Source organism: Lathamus discolor, chromosome 3, assembly GCF_037157495.1.
Source record: "Lathamus discolor isolate bLatDis1 chromosome 3, bLatDis1.hap1, whole genome shotgun sequence".
In the NCBI taxonomy this organism is placed as follows: domain Eukaryota; kingdom Metazoa; phylum Chordata; class Aves; order Psittaciformes; family Psittacidae; genus Lathamus; species Lathamus discolor.
The window spans coordinates 41570712-41596733 of record NC_088886.1 but is presented as its reverse complement, the minus strand read 5'-3'; the positions used below and the strand labels follow the sequence as shown (position 1 = coordinate 41596733).

The 26022-nt window shown below is 37.5% G+C and overlaps 1 protein-coding gene and 1 long non-coding RNA gene across 3 annotated transcripts in view; one reads left to right on the top strand and one right to left on the bottom strand.

Moving 5' to 3' along the window:
• Positions 1 to 25818, top strand: part of CPB1 (carboxypeptidase B1) — a 32351-nt gene extending 6533 nt beyond the window's left edge. Inside the window, exons 2-11 of the mRNA XM_065674888.1 lie at positions 5571 to 5646; positions 7306 to 7430; positions 9667 to 9766; positions 11200 to 11301; positions 12603 to 12704; positions 14946 to 15056; positions 15155 to 15245; positions 15946 to 16148; positions 24364 to 24448; positions 25631 to 25818. Coding sequence (XP_065530960.1) covers positions 5641 to 5646; positions 7306 to 7430; positions 9667 to 9766; positions 11200 to 11301; positions 12603 to 12704; positions 14946 to 15056; positions 15155 to 15245; positions 15946 to 16148; positions 24364 to 24448; positions 25631 to 25818 — 1113 coding nt within the window. The 5' untranslated portion in view covers positions 5571 to 5640. The remainder of the gene's footprint in view (positions 1 to 5570; positions 5647 to 7305; positions 7431 to 9666; positions 9767 to 11199; positions 11302 to 12602; positions 12705 to 14945; positions 15057 to 15154; positions 15246 to 15945; positions 16149 to 24363; positions 24449 to 25630) is intronic.
• On the bottom strand, positions 1772 to 13995 carry LOC136012093 (uncharacterized). 2 transcript variants are annotated; one of them, XR_010611574.1, is made up of 3 exons: positions 5537 to 5670; positions 4776 to 4872; positions 1772 to 1851 (listed from the first exon to the last, which is right to left on the bottom strand). It is a non-coding gene; the product is annotated as an uncharacterized LOC136012093 (long non-coding RNA). The 2 variants fall into 2 exon arrangements; XR_010611573.1 differs by lacking the exon at positions 1772 to 1851 and adding an exon at positions 13909 to 13995 and having other exon boundaries at positions 4510 to 4872; positions 5537 to 5592.
• Positions 25819 to 26022: the final 204 nt, after the last annotated feature.

Sequence of the window (26022 nt, the reverse complement as noted above, 5' to 3'; positions counted from 1 at the left end):
CTTTGGGAAGAATTTTATGACTACTGATCATTTAAGAACCATGAGTCTTCTGAAAAGGAGCACACTGTTACATGAACAAATTGATGTGCAGATTACCCAATTAATCTATTTGGACTTTTGGGTTGGTAGTTTCTTACATGATTTTTTGGGTTCTTTTTTCCTTTTTACAATATGACATATAAAATCTAACTACAAACTCTGGTAGAAAGCAAGAAGGGAACTAATTTTAATGATGCTTTAATGTATATGTTTTGTTGGGGAGGAGCCCAGAGAACTAGCTGAAGTTCTACTCAGTCAGAGTAGAGTTCTGTTTTCTTCTGCAGCTTATGAATTTTGGATACTTCAATAAGTGCAAACTGAGAAAGTTTATTAATTCCTAAACAGTCTTGGTTTTCTGAAGCTGTAGAAATCCCTGACCTTTACCCAGGTATAACTGCAGTTGATAAAACCTGCTTCTCAGAAAAGGGCTCCAGATCAGTCAGAGTTGAAGGTAAGTATTCAACCACTAAACTCTAAACTTTATCGGGTCTACAGATGAAAAAAAAGCTATACAGAAGATGAATGTTCATGATTTACATCATCCATGAAGGCCACCATATACAAAAAGCAAAATGGAACATTAAATTACCCAGCAATTGGTAAAAAAATAAAAAAATCTGTTAGGCCTAAGTATGGAATCAAGCTGCTCAGTCCATTCTCTTCCTCAAACCATTCTTGCTGATGGCTTTTTATGGATCCTGGTCTCTTCTGTTATCTATCATCTGTCTACTCCCACTCATAGTGATCCTGCTGTGCTGTGTTAACTCCAATACAGCATTGCTATCTGGATCATATTTAGCTGGATGAAATGGAGATTCATCTGTCTGTCTAAACCCTTCTGTCAAAACGCAGGGTGGATGGTTGCACACTGACAGCCTGATTTACCTTCAGCCCCTGCAGAGCCTAGAATGGGAACTAGGGGAATACTGAGAAGACAATGTGCTAACAACCCACATTAGATGTCCTGGAGAGGCCTCAACAGTGGGCAGATACTCCTGTATCTCATTACAGAATAATTCTAGCACTGCCTCAGCAACATCTGGTTCTGACATCAGTAGAGAAATTATATAGGTGTAAATGTTGCGCTGATCTACTCCAGACGAGAAACTTGTACACCCTTCAGATACTGCAAGATGATGAAAGTTTCAACTGGCTTCTATTAGTAACAGCACTGCATGCCTACTTACTCATGTACTTTTTAGATCATGAACTTTTCACTGTAGGTGTGATCTCTCACTGCCTACCACATGCTGATCTCAGTGCCTTAAAGGTGTAAGGGGAAGGACCTTACAACTTCCTTTGTACTGTTGCTAAGTCCTGCTGTGACCCTGCCAGCCTTACAGATGCCAGGGAATAGGCTTGAGTATGACAACCCACCACACCTTTGTACAGAAGGCCCATTCCAAGGACAAGCTAACCCAGCAGCAGATGTCTGTAACCAATGGGTCTGAGGGCAGTCATTCTCATTTCTTCATTAAGTATTTTTTTCTCTGTTTGGCTCTAAACAGATTCTCAGTGCTTGGTTTCTGTGAATTCTGGCACAGCCAACACTTTTATTCACTGCTTCTATTTTAGTGTATTTCAGTTTTTGATTTTTTTTTCAAGCAAATAAGAATCTGAGTGTGTATGGTATATGCAACAACTTCTAGCTAGAGATATAAAATACCTTTTAAACACTAAGAAATCTGTGCATTGATCACATAATGAATATATTCAGTCTTAATCCCAACTACTAGAGGTCAATGGTAAAAATATGATACCTATTTCACAGGAGAATCCTTGTTGAGAATCCTTGGCGAGAATCCACTGACCCTAGAAAAGAACAGTTACAGGTTTTGGTTTTTCTCACCTGATGAGTCCGTAGCAGAAGTAGAACACATCCCAAAGTCATGACAGCCAGCTTTTTTTGCTCTATACCTTAGATCTCATCACTCCCATTCTTTCATCTCCTTATGCAGTTTCTGTTCACATGCTAAGTAGCATCCGTATATCTGGGGGGGGGGGGGAAGAAGATACCTACACACAGCTACCAGACAGTTGGATATGAGCATGTCCCAGGGCACTAAAGTTGAAAAAGCCTCTGATGAATTAAAAGATGCAACATTAATAATATATAAATACAGAAAAAGTACCAAGAAAGCTTGGAGCACATGCTGGATAGCAGATTCTGCTGATCCTGACCTCTTCAAATTACTCTTAAAGGTCTTCAGATTATATTCAATATTATAACTCTTCAAAACTAAGGTTAGCACATATTATCTTAACAAATAAATGATGTTAAGAGGGTCCCCATAACACATGTGGCTGTTCTGGGGCACATGGTAGGATTTTACTACATTACATACATAAGCCATGTTAAGATCTGGGCATTGAGGAGTTTGATCTTTTGGAACATAATAAATATCAAACAATATTAAGAAGATAAATTTATCAATCAAGGCCTATAAGAACTGAGACTATTTTGCGACTAAAAGATAGCAGACTTTTTAAAATATAGCTCAATATACTATCTGATTCAGGAAGTCTCTATCTGCTGAAACTCCTAGGAAAAAGAGACATTATGTATCCTCGTTTTGGACTTTTGGACTCAGTTTGATAACAAAAGGGATAAAAAGCTTCAGAGGATAAAGGATGATTCTGAAATGCTAACATTGATGTGTATTTTTTCCTTTTACCAGCCTGCAGTTAGCCTTCAAAGCGGAGCATCAGAGTGTTTTTATTCCTAAAACTGAAATAAGAAATTACCACAAAATTTAATTTCAGCTGGTATATAGCCAATTATTAGCATCAAACTTTTTACAGCTCATGTCACTAAACACAGGGAACAGTCCTTGTAAGTGGCAGCATTACAGGAGGCTTGATTTTTAATCATCACAAAAGCAAAGAACTGCAACAAAATTGCAAAACCTGACACTTTTTTTCAGCTGTGCTCACCTTAAGTGTAAGACAAAATACATATGCTGAAAGAAATCATTACACACACTCCTTTTGGGATTCAGCTGGTTTTGTTACTCTCTGGATTAAAAACAATTAAATATTCATTCTATACCTTTTCAAAATTATAGGTGAAACTTTGCTACTTTACACTGAGTACAGAGGCAAGGCCAAGGCTTACTCAGCCATGGCCAACTGATGCACTGCTGGCTTATAATCAGATGCTAAAAAGAACAGATGGCTTAACCAAATTTCATTTGCTATTTTATTTACCCTTATGCTGCCCCTTTATCATACAAATACTAAACATTTATCTAGTTAGAAGAACAAGACAATGTTTAGATCTAGTTTCTGAGCTAATCTGACAAATAATCATCAATTCTGAGATGCAAAATAAATCACTTAAGTAGGACTCCAGATCACTGTTTTTTCTGACCTAGTCTGGGATGGAAACAGCAAAGACTGCCATTAGAAATTATAGTACTCAGTAATGCTTGCCAGCTCAGTAGTTGATGGCAGTAATGCTGTATCGGTGATTGTTTGGAGAAAAAAAACCCTGCACAATAAAAAACCCCCATCATCTCCAACTGCATGAAAAAGCAAGGAATTTCTTAAAAGTAAATTCAAGTACTGAAATCTGGCAGTCTTCCATTTTCAAGATGCTTCTCCGTGCTCAACAGGGAATTATGACATCTGCAATTTGTTTGATTACTTCTTCTGATCATTTATTCATTGCAAGATATGGGCTTGATCATCTCCACATTATCGTCTTAGCAGTGTTCATGGGATCAGACCATTTTCTCTGATACTGTAGATCTCATCACCATAAAATTAAAACTTCTGAAGACTTTGCAGTATTGTTTTGGCACTCTGTCAGAATAACTCCTGCTGTCACCCTTCTTAGGAGACTTGACTTGAAGCAAAATTATTGCTGGGCAAGAGCCTGCAGTGCTTCAAATTAGGTCATTAATTGTAAAGTAAGTTCAAACCCTATGATTTGGCAAAGACAGTTTTGGATAATTAGGCTCAGTGCAGTTTTGGAGTCTCCTTTTTTAGGAACATATCATGAATCATATTGTTAAGCATAAAATGCTGCATTTTATCTACACTGATTTTAGAAATATATTTCTCAGTATTCTGTAAGGATGCTGTAGCTTTACTGAGTTGACTCCAGAGAACCTCATAAAAAATTAGGTGCAGAGTCTGATGCCACATTCATTCTTAAAATGGTCACTATTTAAGTTTTTGCATTTTTAAAATATAACTGTCTTTTAATCTAAGATGAATATATGTTGATTTTCTAATAATTTTTCACATTAGATGATATGCATATATGTAGATTTCTGCAAAATAGCAGTCTTGGATTCAAAGAACATCTCCAAGATTACCTGTGTCTGAACCCCTCTAATTTGTCTAGTCACTTAAGCATAACAGAACACAGAATGGAGCTCATAAATTCCATTCTTTATATATTTATACACCAATTCATTTAGAGGCTCCCTGTTGAAAACATCAGTCACCTCATGAAACTGCCTCAACAAACAACTGACATTACATTTAATGCCAAGTACTCATTAATGAAAACTAAACAGATACAAGTGCAGTCATGCAAACACACTATAGTTTCTCAGGTAGTTTAGGCACAACATGAAAGGTAAATCTAAAAATGTTTTTGTATGACTACATTTCATTTGGTTTTTCTTGGCCTACATGTATACTTAATTTAAGATATTCACTTCTGATCCTTACATGATTAGAGAATATGCAAGATTATTGTTACAGTATATGTGGAATATAAGTACCACTGCACTGTTACTGGAAGTTTGTACGCTCTCAGTTCTGTAGACACCTGACAAGTTTCAGTGAAATGGCCCAGCAAAGAACAACTTCAGGACTCTTCTGTTGGGGAGAAAAAAAAAAAAAGGATAAATGGTACATCCCAATTGTGTTTCCTCTTCCTTTGTCAGTCAGCCCCATATAATTTAGGAAAATGGATAATTCTGTGTGATTTAGACCATTTACACTGCAACATCTCACAGACCTCTACCACTACATAAAGAAACCATGAAGTATTATAAAGTCTGTAATTCAGCAACCAAATATGTGGGGGGTTGGGGATGGGGGAAGTGTTTAAAATTCACATTCAACAGAAAAGAACAAAGTAAATTAAATTCACTCTCTCATACCAAGAGTTTATCCAGCCCAAAAGCAAGATTCTGTAGCCAGTCCCCCTTGAGACTTTCAGCTGTTTTCACAGGTGTGGAGTAAAACACACATCATAAACAGTACACACATAAAACAAGGCCAAAGGAATAATCTATCAGTTGCTCAGTGGGTTGTTCTGATATATGATTGATAAAAAGCAGAACAAAACGGGTTATAAAAGCAGCATAGAAGAACTGAATTTTCTTCACAAAAAAATGTGGGCGCTCTTGGTTCTCATAGGTGCTGCAGCTGTTTCTGCTCACCTGCAGGATCTTGCCTTTGATAGGTAAGAACAGACCTCAGGTTTTATATCTGCACAAATTCTTTTGCATGAGCAAAAGCCTTTCAATTGACTTACCTGTTTCAAATCCAATCTTCTTCTCTCCTTTCAGGCAAAAGGTGTTTCGTGTGATTCTGCAGAATGATGAGCAGGTGGAAATCATCAAATCCCTTAGCAACAACATGGAGGTAAAGAACATGGGAAAAGGGCTATATTGTATTTGAAATGAACGTTTCTCCTTTTGTTCAACTAACATATATCTTAGCAAAAAAAAAAAAAAGAAAAAGAAAAAAGCATGCTACTGAATTAAAGACCTAATCTTGATACCACTCAAGTCAGCTGAAGTGTTTATTCAGAAAGAATAGGACAAGGAAAGCTAGAGCAGTACAAATACATTCCAATACCTTCCTAGAAAGCCTGGTGACCCCAGTCCAAACATCAAAGTGTCCACCAGAATTTATTAATAAAATAAGTTAATCTGAAAAGCTGTGTTCAGTGTGGCATGCTGTCAAGAACACAATAGATATAACATGGAAATTCCAGCTACCAGAACTTTTACCATTACAGGCAAAACATTTTGCTCATGTGAATATAAAAATCCCTACTCCCAACAAATTAACTTTTCTTTGACCTCTAGTCTCTCATGTCATCTTTTCTGACTTTCCTTTAAAGCTTCCTTTCTCTTCAACCAAGTTGCATCTTTCTTACTGACCTTGAAGTAAATATATGATGACACAATGACATGAGAAAAACAATAAAGACAGCAAATGTGTTTTCAATATTTCTCCTCAGCTTTGATGTTGCAAAATAGCTGTTGGTGAAAAACACACCATTATCTGTAGGATGAAAGGATGGTATTTTTAACGAAGTACAGATGTGGAGAACTATCATCAACAGGCTAGTATAGCATGCTGGAACAGTATTCTGCAGAAGTATATACTATTGCAATGATGCTGCCAATATTAAGAAAATTAATATACCATGCTGGCTTTTAAGTGTGTAGTATAAAGGGATTGTTTGTTTTCTTTTAAGCAAAGAAAGGATCCTTGAACTACCATTGTTACACAAAGCAATCAGTCAAGACTGATGTAGTAGTATATCCTGGAAGAGCCATCTCACTTAAAGACACATAGTTCATGAATATGCCCATCAGCCTCAATTTTCTTTACGCTCATGAGATGAAAGGCTGAAAAGTCATTAGGTTGGCAAACCAGCTTTGCTTTCATTGGCCTTTAATAAGGCAGTAAATCCTGAGGTCTGCAAGCTGACTTCAGCAAAAATATGTCAAATAGTAATAGCACTGTCATTTTTCCACCCAGAACTAAACACTTTCCAAAGATACAGATTCCTCATACCGACTTTAGTGAACTGAGTCTTACAGGCATTCATGCAGACAACAATCTTTCCCAGCTGATTTATATAAAACATTCACATAGCATCCCTTCTGCTACTGAGTAAGGAGCCCACTTTTGTCTAATGCTTATATGCAAAAAACCTCCAAAGAAATCTGTCCAAAGAATGAAAGAAGCTGTAAAGATAGTTATACTCTCAAGTCTGTATGCGCTCAGACACTACAGAATACTTCCCATTTGTGAGACTGTCACTGCCATTTGCAGAACTCTGCCACATAAATTGCAGGGCCTAATAAAATCTTCTTAATCTATTTCCAGTTAAAATTTAGGTTGGTGTTTTTGGCAAGAAAGGTTGGGTCAGTGTAACAGGATATGAATGAAATTCAGTATATTAATCACAGTCAACATCACCATCACACATGTGCCCACCGAAAAATAACAGTCATATGTATGTATGTATTTATTTGTTTATGTGTTCTTTTGGTCTTCTTTTAGGTTGACTTTTGGCAACCAGACTCTGTCACACTGGTAAGGCCAAAAATGCAAGTGGATTTCCGAGTTGAAGCTGACAAGTCTTTTGAGGTTGAAGATCTTTTGAAAGAAAATGGAGTGGAGTATAGGTAAGTTTGTTCTCACTACTGTATTTTGAATAGAAGGAAATTAAATACTGGGGAAAATGTGTTTGATCTTTTCATATTGGTCAGCTGATCTCCCTGTCACAAAATTCATCACACCTGCGGATGCTTCTTCTGGGTTCAGCTTTCCCACAGCTGTTCAAATGAACTGTAGCTGCTCTCCTTAAGGGGTGAGGTGAAATGTTGGTAGAGGTAACAGAGAGGAAGCAAAGACTTACTATCAGGAATTTCCCAGAGGTGAAAGTTCATTGCAGTAGACAAAGCTGGACTAAAGGAGGGGAAAAAAGGAAGATTTCTTACTAAAGACAAAATGCAGCAAAGGTCTAGAAAGAGCCACAAAGTGCACCAGGTGGCTTTGCATGGTAGTATCAGGGAACTGAAGCCATAAAATGATGAGCCCCAGGGGCCACAATGAGGGGCTTCCCACTGAGTCCTCTAAGCTGCAGAACAACAGCTAGAGGGGCAAAAAACCCCAACTTGTGACAAAGAGAAGACAGCTACCAGGTGAAGGACTAAGACAGTGGAGAGAACAGATTCCCAGGACAGCCTTGGGCTCACTCAAGCAGATTCATGGCAAGGATTCTCCAGTGAGAGATCTCCTAATTGGCTTAAATATTTCACAAGTAAAAGAGCTCTGAGTTTCTATGACTGAATACAACTGTAACCTAAGTGGAGGAAATAGATCACACTGCCACATTAAACATCCCTGAGAACAGAAGCATTGTAGTGAGTAGCACTAATCGGAACATAAGGAGAAAAGAGCAGGACCAGCCAACTTCTTCTACTTCATGTCTTCCAGTTAAGCTTTAATCATAGATGAGAAGCTGACTTGGGGCTGAAGTGGAGGGGAGTTGTCTGTCTTCATTCTTCTTTTAGCTCCACCTGGGCATTGCAGATTGACTCAGCCCAGCTTGATTATCAGGCTTCTCCGATGGGTAATGGATATTTTGTCAATGTCATGTATTCAGACACTGAAAGTCAGTGTTACTTGATCAAATTCTCATGACTTCATTTGGCTGAATGTAGAGTTTTTGTCTCCCAGCTCCACTGTTGCCATTAGACCAAACTCCTTCACTGGACACAACACAGTTCTCATGAAACATGGCTTTTACAGTCTGCTAAATCTGAGGATAATCCATCCCTAAGTTTACTGGCCTCATGTTAACTATGTCTTATTTGGATGCCACTGGGGGAATAGAATCTAAAAACACTCTAAAATAAATAATTTTTAATAATATCACATCCCACATACAGCACAGGAATCCAGTTTCGGTGGAATTTCCTTTTTGGCTAAGGAGGATTTACTGTACATATGTTAGTTTTTCCTGTAATATTCATGAACTCCCTCAGGTCCATGCACAAATCTTCTGATTGCAACAAAGGCCATAATGTCTGGAAGCGTCCCTGACAAATTTGAGTGGAGCGTCCTTGTGACAACCCAAGCTGTTACAGTTCTTTTGAAGTGCAGCTGCAGTGCCATGACATCATGTCAATGTAGTCATTTGCACTGTTTGTTCTGAAGGCTGGTGGTGTCTCTCAAACTGGCCTCCTGCTCTTGCTTCTATGCAAATCACAAGTGATCAAGGACATATCCTGGATCAGTAAGATTTGTAAGAATGTTAAGACAAGCACTGGAAAAACAAGAGGACTTCAGTTTTTTTGATAGCCAAGGTTGAAATATAAGCAAAAGGTCATCAAGAGTATGCTTGACAATGAGCTGTGCCTTTGTGTCAGCCCCAGAGAGAAATGAACAGTAGGGCTCCAACCTAACCAAACAGGATACTGGGTTTTTTTTGCCATTGTGTGTTCTGCTTTCACAGACCAACTCACTTGCAGTAAAGTAGCTTGGAGGATGGATAATGCTACCCACAATAGAGCTATGAAACCACACCTAAACTTTGGAAGCTTGGTTGGGTCTTCCTAAACCAAACTGTTGCCACCCAGGAGATTTGTTAGCATGGGAGTAAGTAGGCAGGTGCTACTTAGGAGGAACCTATTGCTCCCTGATCATTCTGATGGGAAGGTTGAGACACAACATATAAGTTGAAACTTGAACCTAATGTATCTTATTTTCAAATGCATGAATCAAACACCCCACATTTCACTTCACAATCTATGTGGCCTTACTTCCAGGAAGACCCTGAAATGTCTACCTGCTGCTTACTTCCCTGTTAGCAAATTTCATGTTTCTCTTTACACTTTTCATGGTGCCTTATTGCAGAGTTCTGATCGACAACCTGCAGGCTGCACTGGATGCCCAATTTGACAGCAAAGCTCGTACCACTGGACACAGCTATGAAACATACAACAACTGGGAAACAGTAAAGTCTAGAAGTTTACCATTTTATCAACCCCTGTAGTCAAAATGGCTTCTGTTTTTCTTTTCTGTTGCATCCATTAATATGATAACTCCTTTTCCAAACTCTCCTTCCTCTTTTTCTTTATTGCTCATTACTTGGGTAATCTGTATAACCAATCCCCCTACACCTATTTCCTCTATTTCTGCTCCCAGTGCTGCAAAGAAACTGTCAGAAATTCAATGACCAGCCTGACATTCTTCACCACTAACTTTGTTTTTCCCTTTTCACTCCTTCTCTCATCTCCTCTGTTAAAACACCTGATTTCTTTCCCTGCCCCAGTTCCAGCTCTTCATCTTCCACGAGTCTCCCCTCCTCCCTGCTTTTTTCACAGCCATGCTTATTTTTCCTGTCACATAATCTTGACAATGTCACTCTTCACATCTTTGCAGTGGCCCCCTATCATCCACTGCATCACAGTTCTTATACTTAAAAGTATGACAATCTCCCTTTCAAGTCTTTCCTTGCAAAAATATCTAATTTTTGTGACGATCATTGCCCACTAAGCAGCCGTTACATTTTCAGACAAATACCAGGTGGTATCTGTAGAACATATACATATAGAACATATACAGAAGTAATCAATATTCTTCCACCACAACTCTCTTAAACAAAAAAAATTTCCTTTTACAAGGCTATTTAAAAATAAGAACGAGAACGTCTCTGACTCTGTAAAGCTTATTGGCATACAAAAAAACCCAATAACATCCATAATGTAAACCATTATTTCCAGTGTTTCCTTGCCAGTTTGTCTAGATCTGCCTTCTGTTTCCTGTATTTTTCTTAGTTTCTAGATAGCTCTTTGGGCATGAAATGCTTTTTTTGTGTGGATGTGACGACGTTCTTTGTGAGCTTCTGAAGGCAACTTAACAAAGGGAATCTGCTCCAATATTAAGATAATAAAGGCTGTTATTACTTCCCTTAAATAATAAATAGAATTAAGGAGATATTAGTTCTTCTGTATCTGGCATTGGTGGACTGTTCCTACATATCCCTGCCCAGAACTTCTGTCAGTAATTCAAAAGTGATGATGAATAAAAGTCATACATTGAAAACATTACAACATATAAAAGATTTAAGGCATTCCATCTATTTAACTTAATGAGAAAAAGTTTTCTTTTGTTAAGAGAGTTTTAGGGGTGACAAGGTTAGAAGTATATAGGATCATCATTCAAAAGGTATTGTAATCCAGTAGCCATACTCCAATGACAGGTTTAGATACTAGATAATCTTAATTCAGACATATACCTCAGTACAAGTTGTAATTAATTCTTGGAAATCTACAGACTGTATTAAATATTAGGTGAGGTTAGATGCTCCGGCTTAAAGTCTGTGAATTAATTACCCTGGACATGAGGAACAGAGGCAAAAGTAAATTTAACCTCCTTACTAAACAGATAGCTGCTTGGACTGCTGATATTGCTGCTCAGAACCCAGGCCTTGTCTCTCGCAGTGTAATTGGGGAAACATACGAAGGACGGTCAATTTATCTTCTCAAAGTAAGTGCTTAGATTTCTTTGTGCCAGGCTTCTTCTCTGTTAATCTCCCAAGATTCTGATGTCTATTAAACCACCAATGATGCTAAGTTAGTACTATATATTTTGCAGAAAATATAACACCTTTTAAAAGGGGCATAATGAATTATTAGAAGTTCAGACATATAAATCCAATCAAACTCCTAAGAGCTGTTTGAATGATCATCTACCTTTATGTTCTCTCCGTTGTTTGTAAACACATTTACTCTGAAAGGATCTATAAATGTCAGTCTTTCTAGCAATAGGGAACAAATTTGCTTGTATCTTCATGAAATGTAATTCTCTGCTGGTTTTGGCTGGGGTAGCATTAATTTTCTTCATAGGAGCTGGTATGGGGCTATGTTTTGGATTTGTGCTGGAAACAGTGTTGATAGTTCAGAGGTCTTTTAGTTATTGCTGCACAGTGCTTACACAATCAAGGCCTTTTCTGTTCCTCACACCATCCTGCCAGCAAGCAGGCTGAGGATGCATAATAAGTTGAGAGGAAACACAATCAGGACAGCTGACACCAACTGACCAAAAGGATATTCCATACCATATGGTATCATGCTCAGCAATAAACTAGGCGGAAGGTTAGCTAGGGGGACTGTCACTCAGGGACTGGATGGGCAATTGTTTTCGTTTGCATCACTTGTCTTCCTTGGGACTTATAGCTCTCTCATTGTTTTGTTTTGTTTTTTTGCTTTTTAATTTCCATTATTAAACTGTTCTCATCTATCTCAACATACAAGTTTTCTCACTTTTACCCTTCCAATTCTCTCTTCCCTTGTCCTGCCTCGGAGGGAGTGAGTGAGTGGCTGCATGGTGCTTAGTTGTTGGCTGGGGTTAAACCATGGCTATTTTTTTGGTGTAACTCTTGTGAATAAATAAGGTGCGATGACTTAAAGGTGAAAGGATAAAGATTACTTGCTCAAAATTGCAAAAGCATTTATAATAATCATTCAAGCAAACAAGATCAGCTCTTAGAGACAGTACAATAAGTCAACAGTGCAGAATAATCAAATAATTGAGGAAAAGGCATCTCTACATTAATAAAAAATAAATTATTAAGAATCTATTGTTTTAGCTCAAATATCATGGTCAGCTACAGATAGAGCACCCTATAGGTTTCAATTTAATCAAGGAATGCTATATTTATATAAAGTTTGACTTCTTAGGTCAGGAAGCTGACTGATTTGTTCTGCATAGGAATTCTTTTGTTTAATATCTTTTTTATTTTGCTGCTGTTGTTGTTGTTTTGGTTTTTGTTTTGTTTTGTTTTCAAGGTGGGAAAAAGTGGTCCAAATAAGAAGGCCATCTTTATGGACTGTGGTTTCCATGCAAGAGAGTGGATCAGCCCTGCTTTCTGCCAGTGGTTTGTGAAAGAAGTCAGTAAGCTTCATGATGAGAAAACAATTTTAAAAATGCAACTCTGTTTAAAAAAAATCTGAAGTGAAATCTGAGGCCACTGCAGATTGACATTTTACCTCTAAATAACTATCTGCACATCGTATGGTTAGAGTGTATCTACTTAAACCAGATCTTAATGGTTGCACTTGTAATCTTTCAGTAGCTTAAGACTACCTAAAAGCATGTGTAATAGACAAGCAAACAGGTCAAGTAATGCCACAAACATAGTCATGTTCTCTATATAGTCATAAGGAGTAGAAAATAAGGAAGTTCAAAGGGACATCAGAAAGCACCTGAATGCACATCAGAACAGCCATCTTCCTACAGCATCAGGTGCTGTATTATACCCTGCAACCAGCTTTACTCTGTAAGGCAACAGAGAGAGTGGAAACCTGCCCTCAGCTAAGCATAGAGTGCATTGAGCAAATGTACCCAAAAGTGGAGGAAGACGACCATAGATGAAGCTTCCTAAACTTCACTCAGGAAGAGGGCAATGCATACACATCCCTTTGAGCTGCCACTTCAAGTTGCATGGAATGGTGAAACCATATTTAGGACAGAACTGCACAGATAAAAGTACCTTCAATTCAGGCTGGGATAGTTTAGGCCTTGAATTAAGCAATTTTATCTCTTTTGTTTTTCCTTCTCACCACCAATTTAAAGCAGGTGGTGAGGAGAGATTGGTTTTGTAGAAAAAACAAGCATGCTGCATGTTTGTTTCGACAAAGAAGAGGCGTATTCCCCGTCAGTGGGGGGAGATCAGTCAACTTAGCAGAACAGTTCTCTGACTGAATCTCAAATTTTTTAAGAGTTCCTGCCTGAAGAGTGAAAAAAAAAACCAAAAAGCAACACCTACTAAAAGAACCCAAAACAAGCAACAAACACAGAAACGGCAGCTTGGATTTAAAACCCAAGCAAAGGAAAGCCAAATTACATGAGTGAGCCACGCTGGCAGAGGCATTTACTGGTGGCAAGTATAATCTCAGTCTTATCAGCTAGCCATGCGGTTTTGTGTATGGAGCAGTGGAAATTGAAAGTGACATCTCAGTGGAGTCAATGGGAATGTGATTTCATTATCTCCTAATAAGACTGCAGACAGTATGTGCTAACATTTTTCTCTTAGCAATTCACGTCACTACAGCTGTCATTTTCACTGTCTGGTCACTTAATTCATGGGTATACCTGACACCAGCAGTGGCTCTGCTCGGTGGATCCAAGTGTGGATAGGCAGAAGTGCTTTAAAAGTGCAGTCCTCTGAGTGTCATCAACGGTTCACTTGGGATTGCTTCTAGACATAAAAGTAAAAAAAAAAACACCACAGAACAACATGTGCGGGGTGGATTGTTATATATCTTCCCCCCAAAACAAGCAGAAAACCAACAACAAACCAAAACCAGGAAAAAGTAAGTTCTAGTGATCTAAACCAGCTTTTCTAGCTTCTACATACGTCCTTCCACTTGCTAGTGACAGGACAAAAGATGCCTTTCTCCATTGCATTGCTCCCTGTGTTGTCCTTTATGTCTGTGTAAAAGAAACAGAGCAAATTTCCCTGATCATTGCATGCTCCCTCGACACCGATATAAATCTGCAAACAAGCATACAAACGCTGGGCCATGAACAATCATGATATACAGGTTATGGCAAGAGTTATGGCTGTTATTTGAGGTATGTGTCTAGAAAAGCACAGAGAAAAATCTGTCTCCTTATGAATATGCGCGTCCACAGCATTATGACTGGTAATGTGTAAGGATGTTCGTTGGAAATATTCTCTATAATTTTGGTTACTGATGAAAATTTTCTGCAACACAGATATAAAAAATTATTTTTTCCTTCTCACATAAATTAAATCCAAACCTTTAAGGTGATAGGATGTAGAGAGAATATATGGACAGAAACTTTGCTCCGTCTGTAAAAAAGAAACTAATAGACAAAAATCTCTTTCCGGTGATTCTTCATCCTGCTCAAAATCAACATTGCTTTACCATATAATTTATCTATGAGAATGAGATGGCTTTCTAACAGCAGTGTGGTTTGAGTCAGCGTAAATCCTTTAAATATATGTAATACCAGAGAGCTGCCACCCCATGTGGTAGAGTGACCTGGACTAGACATTGACTACCACATTCATTAATTCCCAATTCAGACCCAGGCCTTTAAATCACACAGAAGTTACAGCTCTATGAAGGCATCATCAGCTTTTTCTACTTTTCTCCAACTAGGCTGTTGAGACCTATGGAAAAGATACTGTCCTGACCACGCTTCTCAACAGCTTGGACTTCTACGTTTTGCCTGTTGTTAACATTGATGGTTACGTTTACACTTGGACAAACGTAAGTACATTCTTCTTTCTCAAGAGGATTATTGCTGCAAAAGCCAACTGTTAGAACACTTTCTTAGTTTTGATCTGTGCTTCACCATTCTATTTCAGAACCGCATGTGGAGAAAGACACGCTCTAAAAATGCTCGTAGCTTTTGCATTGGGACAGATCTCAACAGGAATTTTAATTCTGGCTGGTGCAGTAAGTGTCTCCTAACAATAGCTGCAAGTGATCATAGGTGAAATAACCAAGATACTTAATTATGGACTTTCGCTACCCTATGGTTGGTCCAGCTCAAGCTTGAGTGAACACTACCAGTATAGCATTGTAGAGTAGCTTGCGTTCAATTTTTGAAGTAGTCTTTGGCAAAACTTTGGTTATTACTAGCATCATCGGTATGGCTACTTCTATGAACATATATATACACACAAATGTGCATATATACATATACACACACATCTACACACACATATACAGGTATATATATGCACACACACTTCTGTGAGTTCAGAACAGAAACCAAAATAGTTTTCATTTAGTTGGTTTCACTAGGTGGAGAGGGGTCTCTTTTGAGTGGTTTCACTTGGTTGTTTCTTGGAAGCACCTGAGAAATGGGGGAGATATGTTAAGTACTGAAGCAAATCAATATCCCAAATCACTTACATAACATAGGGCCTTGCGTCAATACACATGTTCTTCCAACTATGCACACTATACAGGGCATATTTATTCAATGCTGTCATGTTGCCCAGTGTCTTAACTACGCAATAAAACATCCTTTCTGATATGGCATGTGTGTCAGTAGGATTTCCAAGGCTTAGGTACAAAAATGGTGTAACATGACTCTCCTAACAACAAAATTTTGTCATTAAAGACTTAATAAAATCAACTTTCTTCCCAGCAATTGGGGCCTCAGACAACCCCTGTGATTCCACTTACTGTGGCTCTGCACCTGAGTCTGAAAAAGAGGCCAAGGCTTTGGCTGATTTTATTCGTGAACATCTTTCTACAATCAAGGCATACTTGACGATTCACTCGTATTCCCAGATGCTACTGTTTCCTTATTCATATACTTACAGTTTAACATCGAATTATGAGGAACTGGTAAGTCTCTTTCTTTGTCATTTTGACATAATGAAAAGAATAAGTAAAAAACATCACCTACTATTTAGGTCCATTTAACTTCAAGCAGTTCCTTTAACATCTGGAAAGAATCTGTATTGCCAGTTTTTGAAAATACTTCAGTCTTTCACAGCAAGAACAAGGGAAAACCATGATGGCTTCAAGATAGTTCAAGCACAGGATAAACTTAAGAGACTTATTTAATTTCCACATCATACACAATGAATTTGCCACAAGGTCAGGTCTGTCTTCCAGTCACGCTATGCAGAAATCCACTATATGCTGTGCAGCACTGCTTCCTCCTGATTCAAGAGGTGGCTGTGTATGTAGCTTTAATACATTACATAGAAGAATTATGCCCTGTAAGTCAAGCAAACAGCTTGAGACTGTAATAACTATGAAATGACTTGAACTGGTATCCTTAAGAGCTGATAAGGATCTCTGTTTACCACTTCCTACCCAACCTTAGTTCTCACTGAAGTAAAATGGTGAAACCCCTGTTGATACAGATTCAGGACAACCAAGCAGGTTTTGTCAGAAGTGTAACTAAAACCAGATTATAAAACAGCTAGTTTAAGAACAGCTAGGTAAAATGTTTCAGTTCTGAGGCCTTTCTAAACAGGCCTTGATTCAAACACACGTTTTATTTGGAAGAGGAAAGGATAAATGTGGACAACAACTCTTTTATTCACCCTAGAGAAAGGCCATGCTGTAATGCCATTTAAGTAAGATAAGAGTCTGGAGAAAATACATATATATATATACATATATATATATATGGTGGGGGTTTTTTATCCTTAGAAAACAGAACATCTATAAAAGTTGTAAACATTTTATAAGGCCAGAAATCAACAATGAATAATAAAATTACTTAATTTCTCTGGCATATTAGCAATTAGAAGCTGTTGGCAGGGAAAACAACACAGCAAGACAAAACAAACAAATCTTGATTCCCCCTCTTTCCTGGATGTTGCCAAAAGTCCAAGGCAACAACACAGTGTGTTGATCCGCTGTGCAGGTTTGACAGATTTATGAGTGCTCCCAAGTAGATGTCTTGATTCTGAAGCACAAATACAAATTGGAGCCAACAGTGAAGTTTCTTGCTACGTTTTTTTTTACAGATGAAAAGAGAGGATTAAATTAAGATGAAATTTTACTTTCTTAATTTATGTTTGAGAAACTTTTTAATTCCAGGGAACTGTAGTAATTCCTTGTCTTCAATTTTTACAAAAGCTTCACAGTTTACACATTGCAGCTCAGTCTACAGGAATAAAATAACACAAAACTCTTGAAGCTGCTTTGTTGTCAATATCACAAAGTTCCCATGTGTTAAAGATTTGCATGACATTCTGTCCAATTTTTTGAATCACTAGTAAATGTGATGAAACATAACTAGAAGTACAGCATGTTTCTCACAGCATTAAATGAAAAAAGTCTACATTGACAGCTCATTATTAAAACAAACCTTAACAATGAGAAAGAACCTATGTGCTTTGCAAGGTTTTCAAATTCTTTTGTTAAATTAAAATTTCAATCTAGCAATATTCTATTCTAATACACAGTAAAATTTAATTAATCACCCATACTAAGGTTCTACAGCTGTTATCAATAAAAATTCTCTTTTCCTGCCATAGAGGACAATTCTGCTCTTACCATTCAGCATTAAAAAAAATATAGCTCAGGAATGCAGGCTATATATTTCTCTTCAACCATTTGATTTCACTTTTAAAGCTAGTCTTTCCAAGATCACTTTACCCTATATTTTAAATCAGACAAACTGATCTCAGAGGGAGTTCCATTATTTTCTATTACAAAGTAATCACAAATCTCACAACCATGTTAAGGTGACCTTATGAGTGTTTTTCACGTATTAATTGAGGGGAAATATTTCTTCTATTGGTGATCCCAACAAAAAGACAGCAGAATCACAGAGCTGTTCAACTTGTGCAGTATTTGATTTTAACAGGGGAAGACTTCTTGCCAAAAATCCTTCTTTTGGAGCATGAGATCAGAACACCACCCAAACAACACTGCTTGTAGTTGGTATAATTAAAGAGAAAGGGCCTAATTCATTCCAGTGTCAGTCAATTAAATAGAAAGACTGACTTCAACAGGCTCTGGGTCAGGTTCGAAAGTGCAGCTTTTCAGGTTACTTTAAATAACTAAAACATATTCATTTAAGCTGCAACTAAAGAAAATTTAAGATTTTCAAATAACAAGAGTACTTGCTTGAAATGAGACAGCTACAAAAAGAGGTATTATTTTGTATGCCAATTGTTGTGTTTCATGACTAAAAGTTCTGTCTAGATTCAGAATTTAGAAAAATGCTGAAGAATGAGAATCTCAAATTTTAACAGAAATCATTTGGGCAAATAAAAGGATCATAATTTTTTTTTTTTTTATTGAGGAAACAAAACTTGCAGTGCTATTATCTTATCTTAGCTATTGTTTTTACCCTGACAGATTTAATAAATTAAAGGAAATATAGTTGTGATTTCTTATATTTTTCAGTGAGCAACTGGACATGTGTTTAAAGAAAAACCTCACATGTCTGCTTATCATTAACAAGATTTTCTTTCATTGTATTTAATTAAAGGTAGCACGATAGCATGGGGCTTAAGCTGCATTCCAGTGTCTCAGATAAAGAAGGGCACAAAAACTGAGTAATTTCATATTGAAGACACTAAGTCTGCAGAAGAGAAAGATCTAGCAGATGCTTATAACCTCCCTTTCCTGCAAGCGTACTAAATAGCATGTGCTTAGGGCTCAAAAGATTTTTTCTATTCACAGCTTCAAGAAATCACCAAAAAATATAAAACCATTCTGGATTTGGTTTCTCAAGTAGAACAGGGTTCTCTGAGAATCCCAGACATGCTTTATGTTCCACTGCATTGCCATAGCAAATCAGAACAACCTTCAGCTTACTTGGTGGTGGAGATTAGAACTATCCCTCAACCACCTCCAGCCTTGGGGTGTAAAACATGATGAAAGTCATGTATGTCTCTTCCTTTCCACAACTTCCCACTCTTCTTAGATGCAAGAGAATCTCTGAGGATTTAAACCCCACAACTCCCAAGGACTTTCCTAAAACTTTTCTCCCTTTATTCAGGGTTGTCATTTCTCAGCCCTGTCCCAGGGGTGTTGCACAAAACTTTCACTGTTATCCAAACAATACTTGAACAATAAAAATAAAAACACCCAAGACAGAAAAATCTAGGTCAGGAATTTCTCAGAAGTTACACAATATTCTTCTGATGACACCCTGAAAGAAATATGTACTCCTTTTGGTGAATCACATTTTGCCTGCTTCATAATCCTCTTGACTCATTCTTTACTATACCCTGGAGTGCTACCCTGCACACAGAACACACAGTTGAATCTATTTCCTACAGAGAACAGAAGCATTAGGTTTTTTAAATTAAAAAACATGATTGGCAAGACCAGTATCTCTCCACACCTCAAAAATATTATTTTCATCTTTATTTTACTACCCACATTTTCGTCCTCTTGCAATAAGGTATTCTGCATTTAATAGCACTTGTCATAAACAGTTCATTTAATTGTATTTTTTTATCGGTTCATATTCTGTCCTTAGCTTCCTATTAGGTCACCCTATGCTTTCCTAATTTTCAGCAGACAAATCTAGCTTTCTCATTTCTTGTTTGTATTTAAATTGGCTCTGAACTATGGTTTGATAGAGCAGATGAATGTGCATTGTGCCCTTCCTTCCTTTCCGGGTTCAATTCCACCTCTCAATTAAACAACAAACTCGGTACCAAATACATGTGTCTGCAGCCAGCTCATCCTCATTGTCAGATTAAAGTATGTGGATTATTTTACTTTGGCAGTCTGCAGAATATTGATTTACAGCCCAAAATAATTTTCTAGACACAATATTTCAGCTTGTACAATTTTACTGCATACTGGCCACATGGTTTATTGTTTCAGCTCACCAAAGTTCACCTTTCGCATAAGGTTGGTCTATCATTTCATTTCCTCTTGAATGCTTAAAATAGGATATGGTAGAAAGCTGAGATATGCCCAGAGTCTGTACAGCCTGCAGGAAGACCAAATTTCAAATACATTGCATAACTTTCTGATTATCAGTCTAATTACTTAACCTGATACCTGGGAGCAAAGTCCTAAATGTGTTTTAAGACATATGATGACCTGTTGGTAAGAATTTTTGAAGAGCAAAAATCCTAAGAGATTCAGACATACCAGTGAAGAGCTGCAACCTGTGCTTTTGTTTTACCTGTGCTGTTGCAAACTCCTGTGGTTATAGTACTTGTTATAAGTGAATATTATTAAAGTCAACTGGGAAGCGCAACAAACAGGAAAGTGGGCAGAAAAGCATCATTTGGAATTGGCTTCACAGCTCCTCCACCAAATGTACCACAACAGATGTCCACAACAGAACTGTTCTGTACTGACAGTCTTACAATTGTGAAAAAGATGGGGTTTAGTAGTAGCATCTTCCAGATGCAGCTCATGTATGAATCTGGCTGAAAGCAGTCTCCAAAGAGGTGTAGGGCACAATCACCTTAACTCAAGTCACACTAGAAAGCCTCTCACCTGGGATTGCTTTCTTAAGCACTGTGAGACTGCCACAGAGAAAGAGACTTGCAAGGAAAAAAGAAGTTTCCTACTAAAGTCTTCCACTTGGCTGGATTCCCTGAACTCCTGGGGGGCATGCTAAACTATGAGCAACAACAGAATAGTGAACTAAATTACACATCAGTCGTGGATGCTTTGGAGAGGAGTCTGTTTTTATTGGCAAAACAAGAAGCCTCAGAAGTTTAGCTTCAACTTTGCAAATACCACATTTTCAGATTTTCCTTGAGGGTCCCTTAAGTATCATAAGAGAGCAAGGTAAAGTGAAAAATACAGTTTTCAGCCTTGGGCAAATCAGTTTGCAGTCCAGGAAGGGAAGAGAGCAAGAGGTCCAGTCAATCAGTGAAGAGGCTTCTCCACAGCACTCTCAGACTATGAGGGCAAAGGGAGTTGTTTATATGCAGCAGCTGCATAACCAACATCCCTGAAGTGTTTCTAATCAGCTGCAATATGCTGGCAGACCTAGCCTGATGATACAAAAGTAAAATGAGGGAGATGCTCCCCAAAAAATTACCAACTGACATACAGTTAGCCTGATAATTTATCTTTAGTTCAAAATTCTAGATGTAGTGAGAAAGAGAGGCCAGAAACATATCTTTCATTAAAGGCTAGTAACTGAAAAAATAGGTTTAAAGGTTGTGAATTATGTAAGATAATGGCAACTAAGAACACAACTGTGCTGTCTCATTGGCCCACACACTCTGTACAAAAGATAAATACTAGCAATTGCTGTGTAAACAGATAGGTGATCAGTGCAGGGAACACTACCTTCTACTGCAATAACCAGCTCAGGAGTTCTGCTGCAAGTCAGACCCTGAAAAGCCACTTCTGTCCCCGGTTACAAGGTATTAATTTGGAGTTATTTCTAGGACTTCAGGGCGCCAGTCGTTTCTCTGCTACTATAACTCTCAGCAAAATTTTCCTTGTAACAGAGGGATTCTTAACAGTACAAAAAAACACCCAAACCAACAACCAAATAAACTCCAAACAAACCACAATAATTCCATTAAGCCAGTCGTGCAGAGATCTAGAAAATCACTCAGCTGCAAAGAGTAGCTTCAAAGGTCAAAAAGATAACGAGGTTTTTCCTTGCAGCTGTATTCCAAACAACACACAGGCTTGAAAATCCAAACTGCTTTTCAAAAGCTAAATATCACTATCCCTTTTAGGAAATGTTGGGCATTACTTATATATATCTCCATAAATCTCCATGTTACTTCTTTTTATGAATGGTTTGAAGTAATTGTGCTATCTTAAAAGAGCAATGAATTTTTTTTCCTCATATTTTGAATTATATTCACATGTATTTACTTACTTTTTATTATTATTACTGGTTTAGATTACATTATTATTAGTAAGAGGTTACTTTAGTTCCTCTAAAGCTGAAGTATTTTTTTTTACTTTTAGGTTTTAGACTGTAAATCTATTAGGGAAGCAAATGTAAGTCACTTAAAGAAAAAAAAAATTCAGATACCAGAACTTCTGATAGAGTTTCATTTCTTGATGAAGTCATAAATGCTCAGTCATGCTTTTCACTTAGAGAGGGCCATTTAAAATACCACCTTGCTCTCCAACCTGGAAAGCTTCAGGAAGTTGTTTATTTGGATCCCAGGCTCTTAACAGCTGGAAATCTCAACTGCTCTTTCTACAAATTTCTCTTTTTACAATTTCCTGGCCAATAATAAAAAATCCCTCAGGTAAAAAGTTTTCCCAATATACTTTTTCTGGTATCTGCTCTGGTATGATTTAAAGCCATCATCTGGCAGCTGAGTGAAAGGAATGCCCTATTCTTCCCAAAGAGCATCTCTGGTATTCTACCGTGCATTTTACTAAAGAGAAAGCAAACCCTCGCCACCAACAGATCCATGCATAGTATCAGACTATCTTTCCAAATTTAATTTCCACTTTGCATATATTTGAAAAGAGGAAGAATCAGTTGACATTTAAAAATTCATTTACTGTTGAATGAAAATTTGACTTAACCTCAGCTGCTGATTAAATGTATATATTATAAACAAAAGATGACTGAAGAAAACGTGGTATTTCTAACAGATAGCCCCTACAATTCCCTCAGTATGTGCTAAAAATTATTATTGATTTTAGAAAAATCAGCTTGTTGAGGAATTTAAAAAACCAACCAACCAACACTGGAGAGCGCTCAGCTCCCCCACTTGCTCTGAATCCATGTTTACAAAATGCAAAGCAATGACGTTCGTCCTACAATTGCTTGTGTTTGGACAATGGGGAGGCCAGGAACCAAGCCTCACCTTCAGGTATAGGCCAGTGTTACAGGAGGAACACTGTAACACTGTGTTATAAGCTTCAAATATTCTTTGGTCTACCTTGTTTAAATATTCTTAACATGCTAAATGACTATAAATTCCTACTCCTAATTCCTATGGGATCAAACTTCTATAATTCTAGAATGTTCAAAATCCAATATTTGGGAATGGGGAAATATTTGCAGTTCTGCAGTAAAGTAGGCTGCCTGTGCTAATGCACATATTTTGATGCTCTTCTGCAGAAGCTGAAAAGCTCTCTCACTTAACTAAGATTTTCTAAACACATCTTCAGGAATTCAGAGGAACACTTGCAACATACAGATGAACAGAGAATATTTATGATATATCTTCCACTGGGAAGTAAGCCAAAGTATAACCGACAGAGAAAGACGTGCTTGAGGAAATCCTGGAATAGTGAGCCATTCAGCTGCAAGCTATAAAGAAAGATATGGCAACCCATCGCTTATTCTTATACTGAACATCTGCTTTCAAAAATCATTCATATTTATCATCTGTTAGTAATAGTTTTCATGTTTTATTACCAACATGCTGTATAATGAAGAACTTGAAAAGCCACATGATCCAAAGAAAAGTCTGTAATTTTCCTTAATGCAAACATACAAAGCTTTACAGTACTATTGATAGGCATGATCCAACCCTCACTGAAAACAGTGGGAGTTGAGGGAGTCCCTGTGCACAGGAAATTAATTTAAATTAATGAAACTACATATGGTTCCAGGGTAATTTATGCTTTTTCTGGCTCTTAATATTTATAAGACCTTAATCTGCTTCCACTTGTATCAGAGTTCAACTCCACTGACTAAGCTGACTCTAAATTTATAGCTGCATGAATAGAAAGAAAGGCTATTGTATGTTTGTAATTTAATGCACCAAGTTATTACTGTTCTCTAAGATTCTCGTATCTCTCAGTAAGATTCCTTTAGTATTAATCTTCTACAAGTTTCTTCTAAGTAAGTATAGAGAATCCTTTCACCTATTGTCACCTTACCTATTCAAATGCTGCTGGACTATGCAGCAGGCTGTCACATTAGTGGAGCAATACACTGAGCGGACTATACTCCATTAAAGCCTGAGGAACGAGTTTTCTACTGAGAAGCTCTTTTCACAACAACAGGACAAGCTGTGCCTTGTCAGCTACTGACATCTAGTCATACCAAGAGGTGAAACACAGTTTTCAAATAAACACTTCTCAAGCATGGGTTTTCAGTATACTCGATGTATTTGCTTAGATTCACTCAGAAAGCTTCTGAAAATCTGCATTTATCATTCTGTTCCTATAGGAATCCATTGCTCGTGCTGCAACCAAACAGCTGACCAGTCTGTATAATACCAAATATACATATGGCCCAGCAGCTACAACAATCTGTAAGTAATACCCATCTATATTAATTGCTAAGACTATTAAATGCAGTTACAGTTTTCTAGTGATTCTTGTTCTCTTCTTTTTTGCTTCACATGCATATACTCAGAGGAATGTATGGCATCTGTCATTTCTAAAATATGAGATGATATATTCCTTAAGGATCCCAGGGGACGTGTGACCCCTGGAAGATAAAGTGATGTAGTAAAGCATGTAGGAATTCATGTGCACAGCACGAATTCCTAAAGCATACACAGCTTTAATTTAAACATAAAAGTCTGAGATTTTCTGCATTTCCAGTATCTCCAAGTCAAAGTGAAAAGATGATGTGAATCCTAAAGAATGGCTTCAATCACTCTAGCAACACAGATAATTATTTCTTTTACTCTGCATTACAGTCTGGGAAATGCACTAATTACAATTCCATTCTTCTACCTTTCTTGGGAACTCAGCTGTCAGTATCTGGCCCTTGCAGTGTCAAAAGGCGAGCTGAGGTTGCCACATCTAGATTTCTGGAACCTTAATATCTTCTATATCTAATATTTCTTCATTTACTTAAATATGGAAACTAATTTCTTTTCCATATTTCTTTTTTCCTTAATTTTTAAAACCTGTAAGAAACAGTTTCTCCTAGTTTTTAGAATATATATGGAGATTGTTCCTTTAAGAAAGTTTTAGTGATGCTTAGGAATTCTGGAGGCTCATTCCTTAGTGAAAGAGACTGCCTTCATTGTTCCAAAGTACTGGAAAGGGAGGATACCATCTGCCTCGGAGAAAAGATGGAGTTGGTGCCCTGGATCCACAGTTCTTTACAGATCTGTGTGAACCTCAGATCTGTATGACCTACTCAGTGAGAGGGTATTTGCTTCTGATACCAAATATTTCTAAACAACTCCATGCAAGCTTGCCATTCTCCTGTTCCTTACACATTCCTCCCATGGTCTCCCCACAATATTAACAAGGAGGAGCAGTTTAGCTTGTTTACATTTGGTTGCACTATCAACTGGAACAAAACTCACAAATGGCTTAAAATCACAAAAACTTTTCCATGAGCAGGAGAAATCAATCAGTTCACCAAATATTCCTTTCTGCATTTCTGGCTACGTGACTTGACTCCAAAGTACATCACGTTTCAATGTGAAGCCACACTTTTCCAGTTAAGCTTTATTTTATTTCTTTATCAACAGATCCTGCTGCAGGGGGCTCCGATGACTGGGCTTACGATCAAGGCATCAAGTACTCTTTCACTTTTGAGCTCCGAGACACTGGTAGATATGGTTTTATTCTCCCTGAATCTCAGATAAAGCCAACCTGTAAAGAGACTTTGCTGGCTGTTAAATATATTGCCAATTATGTCCTTGAGCACTTGTATTAGAATGGAGTTCTAAAATCTATTAAAGAAGGCTTTATTCAAAGATGTCTTCCTTTGTATTCTTCCCTAACATTAGGATTTTATTTCTCATTACTTAATGTTCTTATTCATATCCTCAGTCCACCGTAGGTCAACAGAAGTTTGTCATGAGAAATAATATCTTTTATTAAGGCAACTGATATAGTCGGGGGGGGGGGGGTCTAAAAA